Source organism: Cavia porcellus, unplaced genomic scaffold (assembly GCF_034190915.1).
Source record: "Cavia porcellus strain 051 isolate PalLab524CR breed Dunkin Hartley unplaced genomic scaffold, mCavPor4.1 scaffold_12, whole genome shotgun sequence".
In the NCBI taxonomy this organism is placed as follows: domain Eukaryota; kingdom Metazoa; phylum Chordata; class Mammalia; order Rodentia; family Caviidae; genus Cavia; species Cavia porcellus.
Genome location: NW_026947495.1, coordinates 84,130,874 through 84,152,461, shown reverse-complemented (window position 1 = coordinate 84,152,461; position 21,588 = coordinate 84,130,874). Strand labels below are relative to the sequence as shown.

Genomic DNA, 21,588 nt, shown 5'->3' with positions numbered 1-21,588 from the left:
ACTTAGAAACAGGAAGGTGCAAATTTATTCTGTTTTTCTGAAAGCTCTTAGCACCTGCAGATAACCTGCGAAAGGCTTGGCCGGGAAGCAGAGAGAAGCAGCAGGCGGAGGGCAGCAGGCTGGGACGGTGGGCTCTACCTAACAGCTTGGTTTTTAAAGTTTTCATACAAAAAATTAGTGCTTTGGAGGGCGTTCATTTGGCACACAGGACTCTGGTTCAACCCCAGCAAAGCAGAATAAAAGTAGTGTAGAGGACGGCTCAGAAGGAGAAGGTGCTGGTGTTCGGCAGGATTATTCGCCTCGTTAGGCACAGGACTTCTGTTCGCCCCTCCGACCATCCAGAACAAGTGCAAACAGCAACTGCTTAGGCTTTGGGGAGGCCTAGTGTTCAGAGCTCCATCCCGGCGTCAGTCAGTGGGGAAGAACAGCTTTTTCCTCAGTGAGAACATGGGCTGGGGCATCTGTTTTCCCCTGTTCTTCAGGTCGATCTTTTCGCCCACTTTAAAGTTCACTTCCGTCAGGATGGTGAGAATATCATCTCCGCTGCGAAGCAGAGCATAGCATCGTGACCACTTGTGAGGGATGAAAACCGCCCACCAGCACTTCTGCCAGGCCCTTGAGAGTTCTTCCCCTAAAGCGCCAGGCACATGAAGCCATGTGGCCCAACCAAGGCCTCCTTGCTATTGGTCTGCTCAGGACCTCTGGCGACCATCAGAAACCCCAGCACCAGCATTAGATCCGATTCCTTCCCTCCCAGGCCATGCATGCTGTCTCACTCTGCCCCTCGCTGTGTACCTGACCCCCTCGAGTACCTCCTGCCCCCAGTACCCTCTGCGTGACATCCACACTGCTCTGTGCATGCATCTGCAGTGCAGGCAAACTCTGGGCAAGTGAAGGCCCCGTGTCGCCTCCACCCCTCAGTCTTAGCAGCTTTGTTGTGCAATTTCCTCACATACAGCTAACCCCAGAGGCATGCAGGACCCACACAGGAGTTGCAAGATGAAAATGCCACACTTCTGTTGTGGTTCACTCTTTACAAGGCATGGGAAAGTGTTTGTTTTCACACACACAAAAAAAAAACCATAATGAGAAGTTGACAAGAAGGAACCTCTGGGAGGAGTCCTTACCATCATCTGCTGGCCCTGTGTGCCAGTGGCTGAACCGTGATTTAAACATTAATTTAAATAACAGAAGCCTGTGGTTGGTAAATAAGGGAGGGACACTGCCATGCTCCTGCCTTCAGAGCAGGTCCACCAGGCTGAGCATGAGGGGCTCTTGCTACCCCATCTCACAATGCACCCATATATTGCAGGACAACTGATGGGGTGGAGCATCGAGACACTAACTCGGGTTCCGGACTTTCTGGAGATTCAGCCTCTGCCTAGAGGCTGTGAGCTGGGCACCACTACCCCACCCACACCCTGCCCATCTCCCCACTCACCCTGACCCAGGAAGTGCAGCTGTGCCAGTCACAACTAGACACTGGGACAAGCAGCAGCCCCTCCCCTTGGGCCATCTCTGACCAAGTAAATGGCCACAGCCTTTTCCAGCGGGCTCTGAACACAGGTGTCTGCAGAGGTGATAGGGAGGGCAGCGGGCTGACCAGAACTGAGACACACAAGGCCAAACTCACCAAGGACATCTTCTTCTCAGGCTGTCACACAGTGTCTGGATATACCAGGTTCCCTTCGTGGGGTCTCGATAAGAGACATAGCTGTCCACGGTGGCCATCCCCAGCAGGAAGTCACCATTGTCTGGGATGGTCAACCATGTATATGAAAAGTCATCCTCTGCAGAGACCTTGTTCTTATCTGAGTCAGTCTCCACAGATATAGCTTTCTGGAAGTTCTCCCCTTGACAAGCCTGAATAAAGAACACTTTTGGTTTTCCAGCAAGGGAAGGGCACTTGGAGCCAGTGAAGTAAGAGGTCAGCTCAGAGATGGACACCTCCTGCCCATTGATGCCATAGACGATGCCCCTGTTCCCATGGGAGAGGACGCAGCAGACAAAGCAGTCCCTGTCGCTGTGGTCCACACCTTGGTAGTACTGCAGCGTCTCGCGGATCGCCTGCGCTGTCAGATCTCTGCAAAGCACTGTCTCGAAATGAAGCTCAGAGAAGGTGCTGCCCAAGGTCTCTGGAAAGGGAAGGAAAGAAGGAAAATAGTATTCCCGCCCCGCAGCAGAGCGCTGGGAAAACGGGCTGACGTCCTCATGAAGAATGGGAGCCAGAGCTTAAAGACGTTCTGCACCAGTCACTGGATTCTGGGTGCTTCTGTGTTACTGTCACTGGCCAGAAAGGTTCTCGAGCCCTGGTGCACGTGGGAATGTTATTGTGGACCTGCTCCTTGCTGGAATACCTTCTGAGACGCGTAACTATTATTTAGGGTTACTGCCCAGCCAATTCAAAGCATGATTGTATTTCTTACATAATCAGAAAAAACAATTTTTGAATATGATATGTATATGCTGAAACCCCTCAAATTATATTTGTCACAATAAAAGACCAATAAAAGTAAAACTAAAAGACACACTAGACAAGTTATTCCGTCTGTACCTGTGTTAGTTGTGTCCTGTAAAAGCAACCACTTTCTGCTTAGCATGTTTTTTTCTTCATCTTCCTTTTGTAGCAAAATTACATACATTGTTATTTACAAATTTGAGACTTTTGGCCTGAGTTGTTATAGAGGATGAGCGTTTACTATTTTACACCATTATCTACAATGCTGAGTTGAATGCAGGATATTATGTTACTGGAGCTATGTAAACAATGTGTTCTTTGTATTTCCTTTCGTAGCAAGCTTTGTGTCTTTCTTGGAATGTGTAATTTTACTTTTTTTTAAGTTTGCCTCAGTTCTTTTTCTTTTCATGTGCTAGTAGACCTGGTCAAAGTCGCTCACCCCTTCGGGCTGCTCGTCTGATTCACGTTCACTTGGAAGTGCCATGGACCTCGTGGGTCTGTAAGAACTCTGGGGAAGCCAGAACAGTGCCTTGGTTCTGGGAAGACTCTGACTCTCTGGAATCTGGAATGTGATGAAAGTGACTGCAGGGCCGTTCACCAGGGACTCCGCAGAGCCAAACGGACCCGGGCTCACTGCAGGCCGCATGGACCAGTGGGTGTACAGACTCCGGCAGACTCTAGTTACAGGCCTGTGTAAGAAGAATGGGCTCCAGAACTCAATCAAACCAACGTTAGAGAATTTCCTAACCATTAAATGAACAGGCACAAAGGGCCTGAAAACATGTTTCCAACGCCAAGTGCGTGGTAACAACTATTAGATTCAGTGTCCTTGAGTCCTGCAGCTAAAATCTCAGACTGGATTTGCACAGGGACCACTGCAGTGTCCTGATAGAGTCAGTTTGCAATGACTTCCTAAACATCATTCAGTTCTCTAAATGCCATTTGTGAAAGTTCTTTGAGTGAATCAAATCCTTAACACTGCTTGGATTGGACTGGATGATTTTTTATTACAGTCATTTTTACATTCCCAAGCCACAGATTATGTTTTCATGTAATCCAGAATTCTCAGCCTTATCTTAGATAGGCTGAGCAGAAGAATTTCTAGCTGGTTTACCATCTGAAAACACAAGGTTTGTGAAGAGCTCACAGTCTGTGCGGCACCCAACAGCACCCGTGCCCCACGCCCACGGCAAGACGCTTGCTGTAGCTCTGGACTCACATGCTCAGTCGAGTTAAAAGTGAGGCTCACTGCCGCACTTCAGCATAAGCCTCCTAGTAAGAGTCGGTATTTTATCACCACATTGGTTTGATTTAAAAATGAAACAAAAGCAGAACATGAACAAATATGTAAGCGTGTTCTGCACCTCGAGGAAATAACTTGAAACCTACTCTCTTGAAACATGTCCCCTTTTGACACAGGGCTCCCCACACACACACACTTTTTTTCCTAAACTCTTGTGAGAATGGATACATTTACCATAAGTCACTTTTTTTTTTTTTTTTTTGGTACGGGAATCGAACTCACAACCTCACGTTTGCCAAGCAGGCACTTGTGCTGCTGAGTTAAACTCCCTCTCCCCAGCTTTTGAAAGCTTGTTTGGAGGTTGTAGCAAACACAGCTCTTTCCCCATGACCAAGGGATGGTCGTCCTCTGTTGGGGTGGGTGTCCTCTTTGACCCAGCCTCAGGAGACTGCAGTGGAGCAGTGAGAAGGACAGGACGCCCACCCCAGCCAGCTGGACCAGCCGATCAACCCTGGCAATAGACAAGGTGACATATTGTAGCCAGTGCACCCTCACATCTGCTCCCTCTCTTTATAAAACAGATGCAAGAAACATCTCACTTCTATGGGTTCTACTATACCTGCATCGAAGTCCGTCCCTTTCCTGTCCTTCATCTTGCTGAGTTTGGGTATATTCTTCCGTGCCTCACTAAAATCATAATTATTGAAGATCAGACAGTACCCCCGGGGCTTGCTTTTCATTTGGTAAATTTGGTCCAACATCTGCAAACAAAACCCCGAGTCAGGACCTTATCCTGCAGGCGCAGCCCAAGAATGTGGACAGAAATCCTGGAGGAGCTGCAGGGAGAGGTGCTCGCTTCACAGGGGTTCAGGATCTGCAGGCCATTGCCTCTCACTTAAAGAGGTGCTTGGAGGCAGATAAGGGCTCAGCCAGGGACTACAACAACTGCGAGACACAGCCCATTCCAGGGCAGGTGGAGCTCCCAGGCCCACAGTGGGGTCCCAGGATGAGACTGCAAGGCCCTATGTGAGGCGTCCTGCTGGGTCCTTGCAGAGATCACAGCCTGTGGCTGGATGTCTGTGCAGCCCATGAAGTGGAGAAATGGACTCTAGGACCCGAGCCATGTTCCCAGCTGCATTTTCCTGACCTGAGACTTGGCAGGTCTCCTAGTCCTCATGTCTCAGCACTCTTACTGAGGCATGAAATACTCTGCTAAGTACTAAAAAAGTATGTCCATTCTGTCCTGCTGCTTATCAGTGTATTTACAAGGATACTGCAAAGCTGAGGTTGACTGAGGCTTGTTCGGACTGGGCACAGTGGCACACACCTGTCATCCCAGCACTTGGGAGGCCAAGACAGGAGAATCCCTGTGAGTTCGAGGTCAGCCTGGGCTACAAAGTGAGTTCAAATGCATGGTAAAACCCTGTCTGAAAAAGACCAAAAAAACTCGCCTTTCACTGATGGGTGGGATGGTGCAAAAGAATAGTAGTGTATTGTCTCCAGGTGCTGCAACACTCCCGGCTAACCCTGGGCTGAGAGGAAGGGAAGACTTGGTGATTTCCTCTAGCGCCTACAGCAGTAAATGCCCTTTTGAGCTTAATGCAGGTGTCCCCTGGCTCTTGCACTCCCTAATGCCACTTCAAGCTAAAAAGCAAAGGCTTTGCTTTCTGTGCCCACTAGACTCTTCCTGAGGTCCTCCCACCTCCACTGTGGTGACACGGAGGAGGCTCCCCTGCCACACTCTGGCTTCAAAATAAAAATATAACACTCAGAAGCCTGGAGAGTCACATTTTTAAAAAGTCAAGTCACCTATTAAACTTGCCCTTTTATAGATTTTTTTCCTACAGTTCTCAAAATTCATAATAAATTTCTACCTTTTATTGGCATATCTGGAAGCTAAAAAAAGAAAAATCTAACAAATACAAGAAACAGAGCCTGCACTGTACAAGGAAGGAGGACCAGGGCGTCCCCGTACCTGTGCCTTGCTGTTCTGTCCTTCCAGAGAGTCCAGTGCGTCCTGCATCTCGAAGGGCAACTCCTCTACAAGCAGAAGAGATGGACAATGAGGTGGGAGGCAGACGGGGGCCCGCATTCAGGGCGCCCACGGACCACACGGTGAAGATCCCCACCAGCTGGACCCCTGCCCCTTGGGCCCAGAGCCAGCAGGCAGCACAGCTCAGGGCGTTCTAGAGATCCAGGCACAGACTGTCTCTGCACCAGTGGGAAGATGAGGGCCAGGAGCGGGTAGAATTTTATATTCTTCAGCTCACCAAGTCGAGAAATGACGTTGGTGAGAGAGTCATTAATGGGACCATTAGTGCAGGATGAATTACTGACTCAAAAGCATTAAAGTGCCCTTCAAGCCTCGATTCAAGCAGGCATGTGGTGAGGAAGAACCATCTGCCCTGGATCCTTGTGGATCCAAAACACATCACACACGCACACAAAGAGCCAGGTAAAAGTGTAACACGCACGCTGACAATAGTAATATTTACGGGTGATGGCACTGCTGGAATTTTGAAGTCTCTCTGAATTCGAAGTCATTCTCATGAGTACGTGTAATTTTATAACCAGCGAGAATGTGTGATTAATCAGAGTTTTGCAGAGCTCCTAGAGCTCCTTCCGCTTTGGGCAACAGGGCCCGGCCAATTCCGCCTTGGAATAAGAAGAGTAACTTGGTCCACGGGCTGAGGCAGGCAGATCCTGGGGCTTGGCGGGGGACAGAGGGATTGCTCACACTCGGCCAAGTGGCTTTCTCCAGGAGAAGACAGAGGATTTGGGTTTTGAAAAAGAAAGTGAATTAATTACAGAAATTCTGAAAACCGATTTGAATGTGAGCACAAGTCAGAGGAAGAGAAAAAAGTGGGAGAGGAAAGACTGACTGACCAGCTCTGCACTGATTCCGAGTGTGCCTGCCTGAGGCAGTGGGGCATTGGTGTGGTGGCTTTTCTGCCTTTCTGGAGAAGGATGACTTCAAGTCACCAGTGACTCGCATCCTGCCACTGGGCCACAGTCTCAGGAAGGACGCAGGAAGGCGTCAGAGTGTGGTCAACAGTGTATCTTGAGAATCCAAGCATTACCCTTTGAAAATGCATCTGGACTTTGTCCGAGACTCATTCTTCTCTCTGAATTAAAAAGACAAAAAGCCAGCACATGAGAAGAGGCCCAGTCAGCTGAGTCCACACTGCCGCTGCTGCCCTGCCCAGGTCCTACCTCCAAGCTGCTCCTCGTACTCGCCGATCTTCCTCAGCAGGCTCCTGTTGACCTGGGCGCAGATCTGTTTCAGGGTGTCCAAGTTGTCCTTCCCCAGGATGGCCCTCTTCTCCATCTCTGTGAAGATCTCCAGCAAGCTCTGTAGGAGGAAGAGCGGGGAAACCCGGATTGGGCCATATTCACTCTTAGAGGAGATGTTTTCACTTCCTCTTCCCAACCAGGTCACCTCACTGCCCAAAAGACCCGACCTCTTCGCCTTCCTGGGGCAGAGGGAAAATGAGGGAGGCAGTTGTGTGCCTCCCGGCCCCAAAAGAAGAGGCTAGACAAGCCACATCAGGAGTCTCTGGGTTGGTCCCCATATTATAGACAGCTAAGTTAGGTAGAAACACTGTAGGCAGCAGACAGGGCTGGATGATGCAGAAGACAGCTGTGGCTGTGGGCATATTCACCCCAGGCCAGGCTTCAAGAAAAAGTGCTGCTCACCCAGGTACGCCCCTAAGGATGAGCTGCAGTGACTGACACTCTGAGGAGGCCTCTGTCACCTTGGTGTGGGGACCAAACCTCCTTACCCACCCTTCCAGGAAAGTCCCTGTCATCTCGTGTGTCCTTGCTACAGCTGTGTAACTTGTTTCCCCATTTGACCCCCATTTAATCAATATAAGCCAAGCGACTACATCTGTTGTGTGCTGATTGGTTGACCATAGTTTTGTCCCACCTCACACCTGTTCTATGATCTGCCATTGGATCAGAATTACCTGAGCAACAATACTTGTAATCTTATTGATTGATCACAGTTCTGTCCCACCTTAAGCCCATCTCGCCGTGTGGCTTTGCTCAGTAAACCCCCTTGAGAAGCAGGGTTGGGGAGCAGCCCACATTCCGGGGCCTATCCTGTCCCTCTGGGACAGAAATTCTTCCTACCCTTAACCTCCGTCGTTCCTAGAATCCATTCCTTGATTTCAGAGAACACGAACTCAGTGTCTCAGACATCTAGTCACCATGGAAATGCCCTAGGACGGCCCTACTCCCCAGCACAGCCTCTGACACCCAGTCCTCCTCCAGACCTGAATCTGCCCGCTTGACACATCGGCCACACGTGAGAGATGTGGAGTCTCACCATGTTGTCATCCAATTTAGACTTGGAGATTTCCTTGTACAACAGAAATTTAAAAGACCTCAACTCGGATTTGTTTACGTCTTCTGCAATCCGAAAGAGCATGACCCTGTGTGGAGGAAGAGAAACACTCTGGAATGCTGACTGCCTGTGAGCTGCGGCCTGCCCAAGCACAGTGGTGCCGACCCGGGGCCTTGCTTCCCAACAGAGCCAGTCAGAGCACAGATATAGGCAGGGGGCTCCTGGAAAGAGGCCAGCAGGGTAGAGCCAAAGACCATCGCCTCGCACCCAGTGGCCAGTGTTACGGTTTGTGTCTGGTGTCCCCACAAAGCCTCATGCAGTCGTGGGGGACAGGCCTTGTGAAGGCGGTGTGAGTGCTGCACCTGCCCACAGGCAGAGCTAGCGTCCAGTGTAGGGGAGGGAAGGAGACGTGTTTTTCCCTCTGCCCTTTTTTCTCCTGTCACTTGTGGCCACCATGAATGGCTGCCCCTTAGCCTTGCCACCCTGCCTTGGAGCCTGCTGAGTATGGACTGAAACTTGCACAAACTGTAAGCTAAATAAACCTTTCCTTCCTCATTTTAGGCATCATATATTTTGCTTCAGTGAGGAGAGAAAAGTAACCAAGACACTCACCCTGAACAATTTAAATTCCACCCTATCTTTCAGTTAAGTTCAGTTACATGAATCTTACTTTCCCTTCATCTTTCATGGGAAAAGCAAGATCTGTGGCAACAGAAAAAAAAGCTTTGGCATTTGGGAACTGTGCTCTCCCTCCCTAACCCTGGTCAGTGCGCTCAGGGCGTCAAGACTGCAAACGGGGCCACAGCCTCAAACTGCAGCACAAAACCCCAGATGCTCCTCAGCACCAGCCTCTGCCCTCTCGGAGTCACCTGAGTGTCCCCAGGGCCCCATCTCCATACTCTCCCTGCAAGGACAGCTCACACTCTGTAACCCTCCATGCCCACAGCAGAGCCAGGCCCAGGCCCATCCCACCCTCGTGAGCCCTGAGGGCTGTGAGGTAGGTGCTGGAGCACGGGGGACTCAGAGCATCTCTGAACTATGTGACCTCAGAAGCCTTATACTTGTTTCCCCATCGGGTAATGATCACAGGTCGTGGGTGTGGAGCGTGGCACGGGAGACTTCAGGAAGCGCAGTTACTTCCTGGCGGAGATACATTCTGAGAGCGTGGTTAGGCTGATTCTTCTTTCCACAATATAACATGTCCTGACACAAACAGAGAACACCTGGGTGTCACCAGGCGGTGCAGTCTACGAGACCATAGCTTGGACTGACTGACACATGACAAAGCACCTGACTGTGCCCAGTCAGTAACACACAAAGTGTCCAAGAAGGGACAGGCTTTATCTCTTCTGACCTACGCCTGCCACATTCATTCAGGCTGCTGGAATATGCTTGCTGAATGAGTGAGCAGAGGAGTGGTTCAAAAGTCAGCAAACCTTTTAATACTATGGTATAAAGGAAAATAACTGACACAATAATTGTTTACTTAAAAACTGAACTTAAAAATTAAAACTCTGACCAGGCATGGTGGCACACACCTATAATCTCAGTACCTGGGAGGCTGAAGCAGGAAAACCTCCATGAGTTCAAGGTCAGCCTGGGTTACATAGTAAGTTCAAGGTCAGCCTATACTACAAAGCAAGACCCTGTCTCTAAAACAAATTCTGAAAATAAAAATAGAAACAGAAGGTACTCAGTGTAATCACCTGCCACATCTGTCTCCTCAAAAATGTCTGTCCTACGATACTTCTCTAAAACTTTCTCACTTGTTGAAAGATTAAATCCAACCAAATGCTATATGACTTTTAACTTTTATGGGGGGAGGTACTGGGAATCAAACTCAAGACCGCATACTTACCAGGCAGGCGCTGTGCCGCTGAGCTATATCCGAACTCCCTCTCCTAACTTTATTCTTTAGGGTACTCTACTTTTTTCATTACTGAAATCTACAGGCTTTCTTGTCCAGTAACGAACCCAGATAGTCTATGAAATGCTTACTTTATAGGTAGCAATTATAATTTGAAAATAAAACACGTAGCACTTACTTCTGCTGGTAAATGGACACACTAGCATATCTTTGCCATCTGGCTAGTATTCAACAGCGAACACGCAGTGAATGGTGGCTGTGCCAACTCTTCCTGAAATCTTTAGTTTTGTGAGTTCCTGTTTGCATGAACAGTGATTCCGCTCCTGTGGGAGTGGCCACACTCTGGGCGCACATGCTCGCTGGGTCCCTCCCCTCCCTTCCGCCTCTTCCTCTATCTTTTGGTCCATTTACCATTTGCAAAAGATTTATGTCTCTGTTTCCTATCATCTGTCTTCTATTTTGCTCTGTAATTTATTTATATTTTAGGCTTCCCACAGAAGAGAAACCATGCAATATTGAAGTTCATATGACTGACTGATGGTCTTGGGGCGCACAGGACCAAGTTTACCCTGCATGGCAGGACAGTGCCCCATGGTGTGTGGCACTGCACTCCTATCCTTTGCTCTTGTTTACCTGTTGATGAATGTGAAGGCCACATCCAAACTGTAGCCCTTACGAGTTTACCGCTATAAATTTGGGTGTGCATGGGTCCCTGTACTGTGATGCCTCCAACTCTGCCAGGCAGAGACCTCTGAGGGGAAAACCCGGGTCATGTGGGATTTCCAGCTTCAGTCTCTTGGTCTGCATGCTGGTTTCCACAGTGATGTGCTAGCTGACATTCCCCCAGCTGTGTAGTAGGGCTCATTCTCCTCACTGCCTTTCCCATGCTGACCCTTTTGTCTCCAAGCCAATGAGTACAGTGGACAGACCTCCCCTGCTCCGGACCCTTCGGATACTCCAGAGGGTAAGCCAATGCCAGCACAGTGGGGTGCTGGGCCCAGCTCACATGCTGGAGCGGAGTCTTCCCAGGACCAAGAGGGCAGCATACAATGAGAACCCCAACCCTGCTTTCCTAGTGCTGGGACTATTGTTTTTCAGAATGCATTGGTATCTTCATGAGTAAGCTCCTTAGAAAGACTTCACCCTTCCAGGACATCAAAACCCTAACCCTCTCCACAATCTAGCCACTGGGTCCTGCCTGCTGTGAGGAGCCAGGCCTGCCCCAACCCTGCAGTCATGCATACTTGGGAAAAGTCCTTGCAGATAAAATTTCAGCAAGTCACACTGGGTTGGGGTGGGCCCAGGCCAGCACCAGGGCTGCACAGGAAGAAAGATTTGTGGAGACGCAGAAGGGAGGCTGGGGCTACAGGGCTGCACCTGAGCAGCAAGGACTGCGGCCAGGAGCGAGCCTCCACAAAGGCCCCCCGGGACGATGTCTGAATCCGGGCCCCAGAACTGTGGGAGAATAAACTTCCTGTACATTTCACCGTGCCACCCAGGGTGTGGCACTTTGTCACAGCAGCCCTAGGAAACCAATGCCCGGAATACTTGTCACAGAAGTCCATAGGCAGCAAGGCCATGCCAGAGGCACCAGCAGGGGACGTAAGAGGACAGTGGCTGTCCACCCTGCAGTGAGGCTGCACGTGGCACTTGCCACCCTGACCATGACATGGCCTGGGCGGAGGCTGAGAAAGAGAGCTCCTGAAAGATAACACTAAGATTACATCAAGAGAGTCTGAAAACAGGACACGAAAGAGATGTGACAGGCCTGTAACAGACCATGAAGCTGTCAGTGCCGGTGGCCTCTTATCACAGTCCCTGGCGCCCACAGAGCCAGGGAGAAGCTGAGCGCTGTGGCCTGAGGAGAGTGCTGGAGGCAGCCTGTGGCCACAGGCAGCTGAGGGGCCCTGGTGTGGCCTCTGTGGGGACAGCAGCCCCCGAGGCTCTAAGTGGGACTGAGATGCCCCTAGCTCCCACAATGCTGGGGCTCCGGAGGGAGGCAGTGACCCTCCCTCAGAGGCAGGCAGGGGGCATCGGGAGGCGCAGGCCCCAGAAGAGGGGTGCAGGGCAGAGAGGAAGAACAAGAACGTCCAGAGAAACTTTTTGCATTTCAGCAAACTGGTAAGTAATGTTTCACTTGGAAAAATAAGTTTTATCTCTCGGTTCTAGCATCTTTTCTCTGGATTACACAGAAGGTTTCCTGTGTTTCTAGACCCAGCCTGGCAGGCACCATGCACACAGCCAGGCCCCAGGCTGCGTCCATCAAGAGCAGTCGCTGCCCACCTGTAGGCCGAGATCTGGGCCTTGCCGGGGGTCTGGAGCTCTCTCTCCAACTCTTCCCTGCTGGTGTTCATGTAGGTGCCCAGCAGGTCCAGCCTGTTGATCCGGAAAAGCAGCTCCTTCAGGAAGGACAGGTTGCCTTCCTCCAGCACTCTCTTCTCCTGGAGTCTCTGGAACAACATGCAGGGGTCCAAGATGGGCTCCTGCTTCCGCTGTGGGATGTGGTCATGGCTCAGGAACTTGAGGGAGGCCAATTCTTCACTGTCCAGCTGCTCCCCAATATTGTAAAGGAGCACGTGGAAACTGCAATCCATGCTTCTCGGAGGGAGGAGAGCGGCACTGTGACCTAGGCCAAAATGCAAAGTTGTGCTCAGGGGAGGAAGAAAAGTGCTGCCCACTGGCTTGTGTTTATCAGGTAGGGCTGTGTCTACCACATGCTGTGGGTACAGGAAAGAGAGAAAAAGAAAGCAGCCAGCAGACCCACTGAGTCCTGATGCCATCCCTGGTGTGGGGCAAAGAGGGGGACGAGCCTGCCCTCCTGTCCCCACCTCAGTCCACCTGGCCGAGGAAAGGCTGCCACGTGGCGGCAGGGAGCAGGCTCCAGGAGACCTGGGCTGCACAGGTGCAGCGCTAGGAGGGGAAGCGAGGGCAGGAGAGGCGCTGTCCTCTGGGTTCTTACTCAGGCCTGCATCCTTAAGAACTGAAGAGAGCTGGAGATGTCTCCCCAAAAATACCAGAAATGTGCACACACCCTTCAGAAACCAGCCCAAGCAGAAGGAGGAGCAGGGGAGAGCAAGCAGCACTGCTGGCATATCCCACCCCACGGCCGGGTGGCAGAGAGCACGGTGCCCTGCGCCAGCACACAGCGCTACCCACAGATTGACTGGGAAGCAAACCTGTGTGGGTCTCCCCAAAGCTGAAATAATGCAACCCACATTCTGTGCCTAGAAGACAACGGTGCCAGGCATTGACTGCAAAGAGTGGCCCAAACAGAAAAAGCCTGGAAAAGAGCGCACCCCGGGAGGCTCTGCAACGCAAGCGCAGGAGCAGCCGGACCCACTGTGGGATGTGTGTGTGTGTGCACGTGTGTATGTGTGCGCACATGTGCATGCGTGTGCGTATGTGTGTGTGAGAGAGAGAGACAAGGTCTCGCTCCTGCTCAGGCTGCCCCTGAACCCACTCTGTAGCCCAGGCTGGCCTCAAACTCTCGCAGTCCTCCTATCAGCCTCTTGAGTGCTGGGATGACAGGCATGTGCCAAATGCCTGGCTGGGCAGGGTTTTTCAAGCAAACTGAAATGGATCCTAGCAGAGCATCTACATCAGAAGACTGCACTGGAGCAAAGATCTGAACCTTCAAGAAGTACCAAGAAAAACACAAGGTAGCTTTTCAGGTGCTCTGGCTGAGGTGAAAAACTGGAAATCTAACAAAAAATCTGAGAACCATTGGAGAAAATACTGACGTCCTTACACTCCAAGTAAGATTTTCTGCAAAAATACACCAGATAACTTAAAAAATAAAATTAGCAATATATATGATTTCAAAGAGGAGAGGTTACTTTTCCTAAAATAAAATTTCTGTAAATAAACTAAAAAAAAAAGTAGAGAAAAAGAAAGACCAGCAACCCAGTACACAAACAGGAAGGGCCACAAGCAGACAGTTCAGAGAAAAGTATCTGTGACATTGTGTTTTGAGACTAATCTTTTTTAAACATCTGAAAAGATGCTTAATTTCACTTACAAGAAGAAAAAAATCAAATTGGAATTATAACAAAGGAACATTTTCAACTACCAAACTGGCAAAGTACACAAATTAAAATACAGCGTTGTGAGACAGCAGATGTAAGGACAGACAGGTAGGTACTTCGGGTCTCTCCGTCTCTGTCTCTGTCTGTCTCTCTCTCTCTTTCTCTCTCTCTCCCTCTGTTCTCCTCTCGCTCTCTCCCTCTCTCAATACAAAATGTACTTGGATCCCACAATTCAGTTTTTAGGGGTTTTCCCTACATTCACTTGAAAGAAAGTATAATCAAAGTATGTTAAAAAGAGCCGGAGTTTAGCTCAGCGGGGTCAGCGCCTGCCTGGCAAGCGCGAGTGGTGCGAGGTCGTGAGTTCGATCCCTGGTATCAAAAACAGAAAAAGTGAAAAGAATTCTTTACACATTGCTTAAAACAGAAGAAGAGCAGGGACACCTGTGTATCAGCACTGACGGAGCCCTGGAAGGGGGAAGGTCGCGTCAGGCAATGGGCGGCCCACGTGGCGAGCTGCCTGGCGGTCACTGCCTGTGTGCTTCTGCTTGGGGCTGTGGGCTGGGCTGCAGGAGGCTGGGGTGGCAGACGGCTCCGCTGTGTCCTCACCTGCCCCGTGTCTGTCCAGCCGCAGCTGTCACCGTGTGGCTGTGTTACTCGTTCTAAACATCCGCAGAGCTCAGTGAAAGCTCTCAGAGTCGTTCTCATCCATACACAGGACCAGGAAGGAGCTAAGCTGGGGCCGGCCCTGTTCACTTGCACTACGTCAACCACCCCTAAAAATGTAAATCCATTTTAGCCTCTGTCTCACAAAAAAAAATCCACCAAAGAACATATGAAAGACACACATCCCTGATTCCCTCCATGATGGTGGGAACATCACGGTGGTAACAATTATTGTATTCATTTTAGAAAATACAGAAATGACACAAACAAAAGGAAATTTTCCTGTAGTTCTATCACCCAAAGACAAGTAGCTGGTATTATTTTATCATCTATATTTTTCTTTGTGTTTGAACACATATTTCTGTAGTGTAAATGGACTTTTCCACTAATAAAATTGTAAGTACAGGGCTGGGGATTTAGGTCAGCGGCATAAGTGCCTGCCTTGTAAGCAGGCAATCGTGAGTTCAATCCCTGGTACCAATAAAAACGAAAAAAAAAAATTGTAAGTACATCTTGAAGTCTTAGTTTTTGTCCTACAGCGTGAGTTTTAGAATCTGGAAAGCATTCATGGCACATTTGCTCAAGAGCCTGGGTCTTTCACGGCAGCCACAGCCAGGGTTTGAGTCTAGACAGCTGCAGGAAGGTGAGAAAACTCAATGAAGAAAGAATAAAGGATTTTTACTGATTAAAAATACAAAAGGAAAAGAAAAAAGAAAACCCACCACAAACCCAGGAGAACTGAACCACAGAGCAGAGGCAAAGCAACAAGGCAGGTGCTAGAGTCTGGCGCTGACCCCAGAGCCTGGGCCACCGTCTCGTCCCTTGCCAGTCCCTCCAGGAGCAAGCTGGCTGCACCACGCTTGGCACCGGAGCTGGGGCAGTGCTGCGGGCACCTGTAGCCCGCCCGCCTGGCCGGCCCTGGGGGCATCTCTCCGGGCCAAGGATGGGCACCGAGCCTGCCAGCTGCATCACGCCCTAGGCCCAGACCTAGGGCCAGGCTGCAAAGCCCTCAGCCCACCACCCTGCCACAGCCACAGGGACTGAGGGTTCTGCTGGAGGATGCCGCCATCACACAGCTGTACCCACAGGTTTTACACTGTTCCACGTCTTCCAACTCTAAAATAAAGAGACGGAATTGCTAACGTGTGTCTGTTGGTATGTGTGCTGGTGGTGTGTATACTGGGTATCTGTTGATGTGTGTGTGTCTGTGTACATGTGCTGATGTGTGTGTGGTGAAGGTGTGTGTGTGATGGTGCATATTAGGAATGTGTGGTGGCACGCGTGTTTGGGTGCATATGTGTGTGCGATGTTGCATGTATGTTGGTGTGTGTGTGTGTTGGTGTATGTGATGGTGTGCTGTGCGTTGGTGTGTGGTGGTATCTGTATATGCATTTGTGTGCTTGTGTGCACATGCTGGGGTGTGTGTGTGTACATGTGTGTGTCAGTGCTGTGTGCAGGACAGCAGTAGCAGCCACGGTTGAGATTCAGGGTTGCTTTCCACTCTGACCGCTTAGGTAGAGACAGGACGCAGCCGTCAGAGCTGGGAGAGGCTGCCCTGCCTTCGAGCCAGGTAGGGGTGACTCGGATCTGGAGGGATGGGAACCTCACAACTCAGCTCCCTGCCTCCCCACCACACCTGACCACGGGACCTTCTCAGCCATGCACCTCCAGAGCACTCAGCTCCAGAAACTTCTAGAACCAGAGAATAGAGACAAATCCCGGCGCCCTCACCCCTTGCACTCCCTGCTTCCTGAGGAGGAGGAGGAGGAGGAGGAGGAGGAGTCCTCTCTCACTGGAGATGAGCAAAAGCAGCACAAAAAACAGTGTTTTACATACTTCCTGCTTTCGAAACTCCTGAGTCACACACAGGAAGAGGAACTCATGTCTGAGAGACTGGAGGAGTGCTGGCTCCTGCTCCAGCCACCAAAAAGAGGCCAGGCACGAGGGAGACCTCCGAGAGATACAGGGACCAGGGCTGAGGGTCCAGAGGGCCTGGGTTCAGGGTAAGGTGCTGGGCCCTGGCTCTGGCTGCATGACTTTGGATGAATCATTTTACCTGAAGGCCTCATTCCCCATTTCAAGTGAGAAGTTTGGAGTGATGATAACCAAGAATGCTTTCTTCTCATATTTCAGGATTTCAAAAAATTTGGGGCATTCACCACATGTTAACTGATGTTTTCCTGCAGAGGCCACTGACTGAGTTCTCTGCTGTCAGACCTGCAGATGCTGCCTGCCCTCCACTCACTGCCAGGGAGTCGCCCCCAGCCTGCTCTGTGTCCCCTCACAGTGCAGATCCCAGCTCTGCACCCCAGACCCACCTTAAAGGCCTCCTCCCACCTTCTGACCAGAAGCGGGCCCTGGGGACACGACTATGAACACACACACACACACACACACACACACACACACACACACACACACAATGTTAAGAGGAACAAAAAGAAATCAAGCACCTCCAGGTCTGTGAAGCTGCCTTGTCTGCTTCCCTGGACAGGACACCAGCTTTCAGGGGCTGGGCTCACCTCAGAGGGGCTGAGTGAGTGTGAAAAGGGGGGCTCGACAGATGCAACCTCAGGACACCAGCCCCTCTCTGGCGCTCACTTCCATCTAGTGTGCTGCACCAACCTCGCAGAGCAGAATGAAACCCAGAGCATGGCTAAGCCTACCTCAGGAAGTGCTTGCTGGCTTCTGCAGTCTCCACCCCACTCGACCGTTCTGCCGGAGACAAGTTCCTGTTCCGGCCTGAGAGCAGTGTGTAGTTTTTACGGTCACGTGCACAGGGCCTGTAAAGCCTGTCTGCCACCAACTAGAAAGAGAAGCTCTGCAGAGGGCGGAGGCACAGACTCCGGGTCCCTGACAGGAATTCTCAAACAGCATAGCCCACCCACTCAAAAGCACTGGTGCCCCACGAAATGCAAAATATCACTTGGGGCACTGGGTTGGCAAAGACTTGCCAGGTGAATCAGGCGAGCTCAGAGTGATCAAGCATCTACGCACGCCATCGCCAGCAACCTTTCCGGCTCTGCACAGCCAAGTCCTCTGTCATCTGTTCTCGGATAGGATTTGTCAGAGATGAAATTTGCATCACCCTGATATGATTGTTAGACATTATGTATGTTTATGGAATCATCCCTCAGTACCCCACAATGACATCCAATGACCATGTGTCCATAAAATAAATTTAAAAGTATACTATGCATTGTGGGACATGATGTATTAGTTTGAAATTGGGATCTGGCCAGGTAAACCAAATTTAAAGAGAAGAGTTTTTATAATTCTTAAAAGTGAGAAGCATAATGAGCAAAGTATAATAAAGCTGGAGTTGGTATGTGATAATAATCCCTAACAACTGTCGTCCTGGGTACTCAGCAATGCCGCATGACAAGGGTTGGCAGCCTCACTGCACCCAGCAAGAAGCATTAGTCCCTCTGAGGGAGGGAGACCAGGAGCAGAGAATCACTTCCCAGGGTCTCATGCTGAAAAACAGTGCCGGCACACCACACAGAGCCACCTGGCAACACACCGGGTGGACACCTCAGGACGCTGGGAGAGTTATCTCTGGGGCGCACGGACAGAAGGTAAGGTGGGGGACAGGGGCTGAGGACGCCAGCAGAAACCTCACAGAAGAATTAACTCAGCTCTGGCCCAGAGTCAAGCAAGAAAGGCAGTGAACGCAAGCAGATAAACAAAGGTTTCTGCACTCCATAGAGTCTGTCCCAGCCCAGCAGAGGACACACCCTGGGCTGCAGCCTGACCCTGTGGCCAAGGCTTGCTGGGGTCAGACGGAGGCCATGGCACGTGTCCCCACGATCTCAGGGAAGAGAGCAGAGGTCCAGGAAGAGGCTTTCTGGGGGCGCTAGCCACTCACCTGCTGCCGCCTTTCCCAGAGCCCTACATCCCCGCACCCCTGCACTGGCTGCTCAGCGGCTGTCAGGTGGGAAGGAATTCTCTGGCCCCTGCAGCCCAGGCTGGGAAGTGCTTTCACTTTCGCTTTGAGCACGCTGGGCTCGTGTGCCTACCTCAGCGCCCCACTTCCTGGTCCTCTGCTCTGCACTCACTCAGGGATTTCCTAGGAATCCTGCAGGGCCACTAGGCTTAAGGGAGGCAGAAGAGGGAAAACATTGACCTCCACGAAAAAGAAAGGAAGCACAGGGAGGACAAAGCTGACTCATGCCAAGAACATTTAAAGGAACCTGGGCCCCATTGCCAGCCACTGGGAAGGAGGAAGTAATGGGATTCACTGACACCCTAAAAGCTGTTACAGCCACACCAGTTAGAAGAAACGGGCCCCTGGATGGCCCTCCCATGCCCCGTTCTTCCTGGCAAGGATCCTCAGAGAGAAAGTTTCTCTGTGCCATAGTCCAAACCTCAGCACTGAAATCACAGGCCAGGCCCTTCCCCAAGATCAAAGCTGGCCTGCTGCTGGGATATGGGGAAACTCCACTCAAAAAGGAGCAGGGTCTACCTGGCCCTGGGGAAAGCAGCCGTGCTCTGGCCTTGCCCAGGGAGCAGAGGCTGTAAGGGCTCGGGAAACAGTGGCAGCAGGCACTGCTCCACGGAGCGTGGAGACAATGCTGAGCCTGGTTTGGTGCCAGGGCCCCAGCCTTTGCCCTCCCCACGCTGCCAGCCTGCTTCCTGTTTGAATGTTTCTTCTCTGCCCTGATGTTTTCTCCTCTCATGCATTTTACAGCCAAGCACCAGCACCAGTGGGGCAGCTGCATGCCCTGGCCCTTCACGAAGAGCTTGTCATTCTCTGCTCAGCAGACTCAGGGACTCAAAGATGCATGGACTCAAGGTCCACCCAAGACACAACTCTCCCACGGCTAGGGCCCCTCTTCCAACACTTTTGGGATTTGGGATGAGCCTTCTGGATGGAGGAGCAGAAATCTAAAGACAGGTGTTCTTTGCAAAAAGGCACCGGCCAGTCACAGTGCAGACCCCTTATCCAGCCGTTGGTGCTAGAGATAGCTGCTTGAGCTCTCTGAGGGGCGCTTCTCAGCCCTGGACCTATTCCCAGGGCAGATGCCACTTTGCAACTTTCCACACTGCAAAGGACACTGAGGCTTGGGCAAAGAGGTGGGAGACTTGGCCAGGCCGGAATGAGGGGTGTTTGTGTCCCTGAGACCCCACGTGAGCCACCACTGCCTCACACTGACGCATAGCCACAACTGCACCTGAGTGGTCCCAGCTAAGCAGGGAAGGGTAAACGCTCCGCTCCAGTCCTCAGGCTCGTGTGTGCAACGAGAGTGGAGCTCAGCTGTCAGGTGGTGGGGTGTGTGCACTCTGGGGTCCTGATTTGTCACCTTAAGTGGATTGAGAAACATCTAGCCCATTAGTACATGCTCCAGAGTAAGTCTGGGTGGGTCTCACATGGTCCTGGCTGGCTGGCTCTCTGCTTTGTTCCCCCGAAACTGTGAGCTACCCTCCCGGGTCTCTCCCTGGGGTCTCTGCCTTAGAGCAGAAATTTGGATACAGAGGGATTTCTGAATTGTGTTGCTCAGTGCAAAAGGGTCTTGCAGAGCAGGGTCACACAGCACAGACACTAGGAGTGACGAGGCCCTCTGCGTCCCAGGCCCTGGAATACTGTGGATATCAAGCTACCCAGCGATTTCCTAAAGGAAAGTGTCCTGTTTCAGGGCAGACTGACTCTTACTGAAAACCAAAACAGATGTCCTTCCCTGTGGGAGAGCACGGTCTTCCTAGTGGCCTCTGTCAGCCGACCCCCATCACATTCAGATGGACACAGCTGGTTGCACAGCAGAGCTCCTTCTGCAAGACCTTGCCACAACCAGCAGCCCACAGCTTCGGGAGCAGCCCTGAGGGTGTGGTCCCTTGGGTAGTCCCTCTCCTATGCTCTTTATTATTGTATTGTTCGGGAAGTTCTTCTTTATCTTGGTAATCACTAGAATAGAAAAGAGAGTGATAATAGTCGGGACCACTGGAAGTTGAGTGTCACTCATTAACAGCTTGTACTAAAGAGGTTCCTACTTATTTTTTTTTAAATCGCGACCGGGGATCGAACTCACAACCGACCCGGCACTTGCAAGGCAGGCACTTATGTCGCTGAGCTAAGTCCCCAGCCCCACTAATGACGTTTCTAAGGGAGGTCTAGCAATGCTGGGGAGAAGTAGAGCCCAAGGTAATAAACAGAGCCAGGAGGAGGAAACCTCCCACCCAAGTGCCCAGTGCCAAGTGAGTATTCAGCTAAAAGAAAAGGATCACCTGGACATGTTTGGTCACGTCAAGCACACGATGGCACCACAGCACACTGGCGACCAAGGTGAGGGGAGTCCACAATGCTATAGGAGCAGCACCCCAAGACTACCACAGCTGGGGGGACAGAGAAGACGGCTGGAAATTCACCACAACACCACCGCTAAGGAGGAACAGAAGAGCTGCATGTCAAGGCACCAACAGCGGAGCTTTGCTTGACAGCCGCACACTGTGGCCTAGGAAGGTGACACCTCTGCTGCCTGCCTCAGCGGGACCTGAGTTCAGGGGTGACTCGGACTCAACTGGACTTGTGTCGTGTGACTGACCAGGACATTGTGCCTGTTCGTGTGTGCCGTGTACGGTAAGGGCTGGCTGTTTGAACTGTGTGTGCAGAAGGGGTCTGTCTGTCTAATCTGCTCACGTCCTTTACTCTACCATGAAGTGCTCGTGAAGCCGGGGCAGCACATACACAGCCAGGGCAGCCTAGACAACTCCAGAAGCAAATCGATTCTTTCCTGAAATTCTAACCAAATCTCACCAAAGATCAATTACCTCCCCTTTCCGGGATGTGCTCCTCCCCCAGATATGACTCGCAAGATGGTGGAAACCAAATAAAGAAAACTTTGCTAGCAACATTTTGTGGATACAACTTCTGAAGTTCCTGCAGTCAGAACAAATTCAGTGAATCTCTGGCGGGATGGGACCTGCACAGCATGCCAACACCATTCCCACATTTAGGGACAGGCCTGTGTGCGGAGAGCACAGCCCCGC

The 21,588-nt window shown here is 51.1% G+C and overlaps 1 protein-coding gene and 1 long non-coding RNA gene across 10 annotated transcripts; one reads left to right on the top strand and one right to left on the bottom strand.

Annotated features, from left to right (window-relative positions):
* Positions 1-2: 2 nt before the first annotated feature.
* On the bottom strand, positions 3-18,642 carry Casp8 (caspase 8). Of its 9 annotated transcripts, none has more exons than XM_013145230.3 (9): positions 18,624-18,642; positions 12,200-12,542; positions 8,032-8,137; positions 6,915-7,053; positions 6,782-6,826; positions 5,677-5,741; positions 4,321-4,462; positions 1,634-2,135; positions 3-543 (listed from the first exon to the last, which is right to left on the bottom strand). In XM_013145230.3, the coding sequence occupies exons 2-9, from the start codon at positions 12,508-12,510 to the stop codon at positions 408-410; spliced, it is 1,446 nt and encodes a 481-aa protein (XP_013000684.1). In that variant the 5' UTR covers positions 12,511-12,542; positions 18,624-18,642; the 3' UTR covers positions 3-407. The 9 variants fall into 9 exon arrangements, with proteins under 9 accessions (XP_013000684.1, XP_013000681.1, XP_013000682.1 ...); XM_013145227.3 differs by having other exon boundaries at positions 18,473-18,629; XM_013145228.3 differs by lacking the exon at positions 18,624-18,642 and adding an exon at positions 17,271-17,458.
* LOC134478369 (uncharacterized) lies at positions 18,001-21,452 on the top strand. The gene is made up of 2 exons (XR_010050989.1): positions 18,001-18,182; positions 19,295-21,452. It is a non-coding gene; the product is annotated as an uncharacterized LOC134478369 (long non-coding RNA).
* Positions 21,453-21,588: the final 136 nt, after the last annotated feature.

Bases quoted from the DNA above. Each gene is read 5' to 3' on its own strand.
- Casp8 (XM_013145230.3), bottom strand. From the start codon at position 12,510: ATGGATTGCAGTTTCCACGTGCTCCTTTACAATATTGGGGAGCAGCTG. The intron at 4,463-5,676 runs GTACGGGGACGC...TTTTGTTTGCAG, and splicing joins GACAGAACAGCAAGGCACAG to ATGTTGGACCAAATTTACCA. The intron at 2,136-4,320 runs GTATAGTAGAAC...TTCCCTTTCCAG, and splicing joins AGGGACGGACTTCGATGCAG to AGACCTTGGGCAGCACCTTC.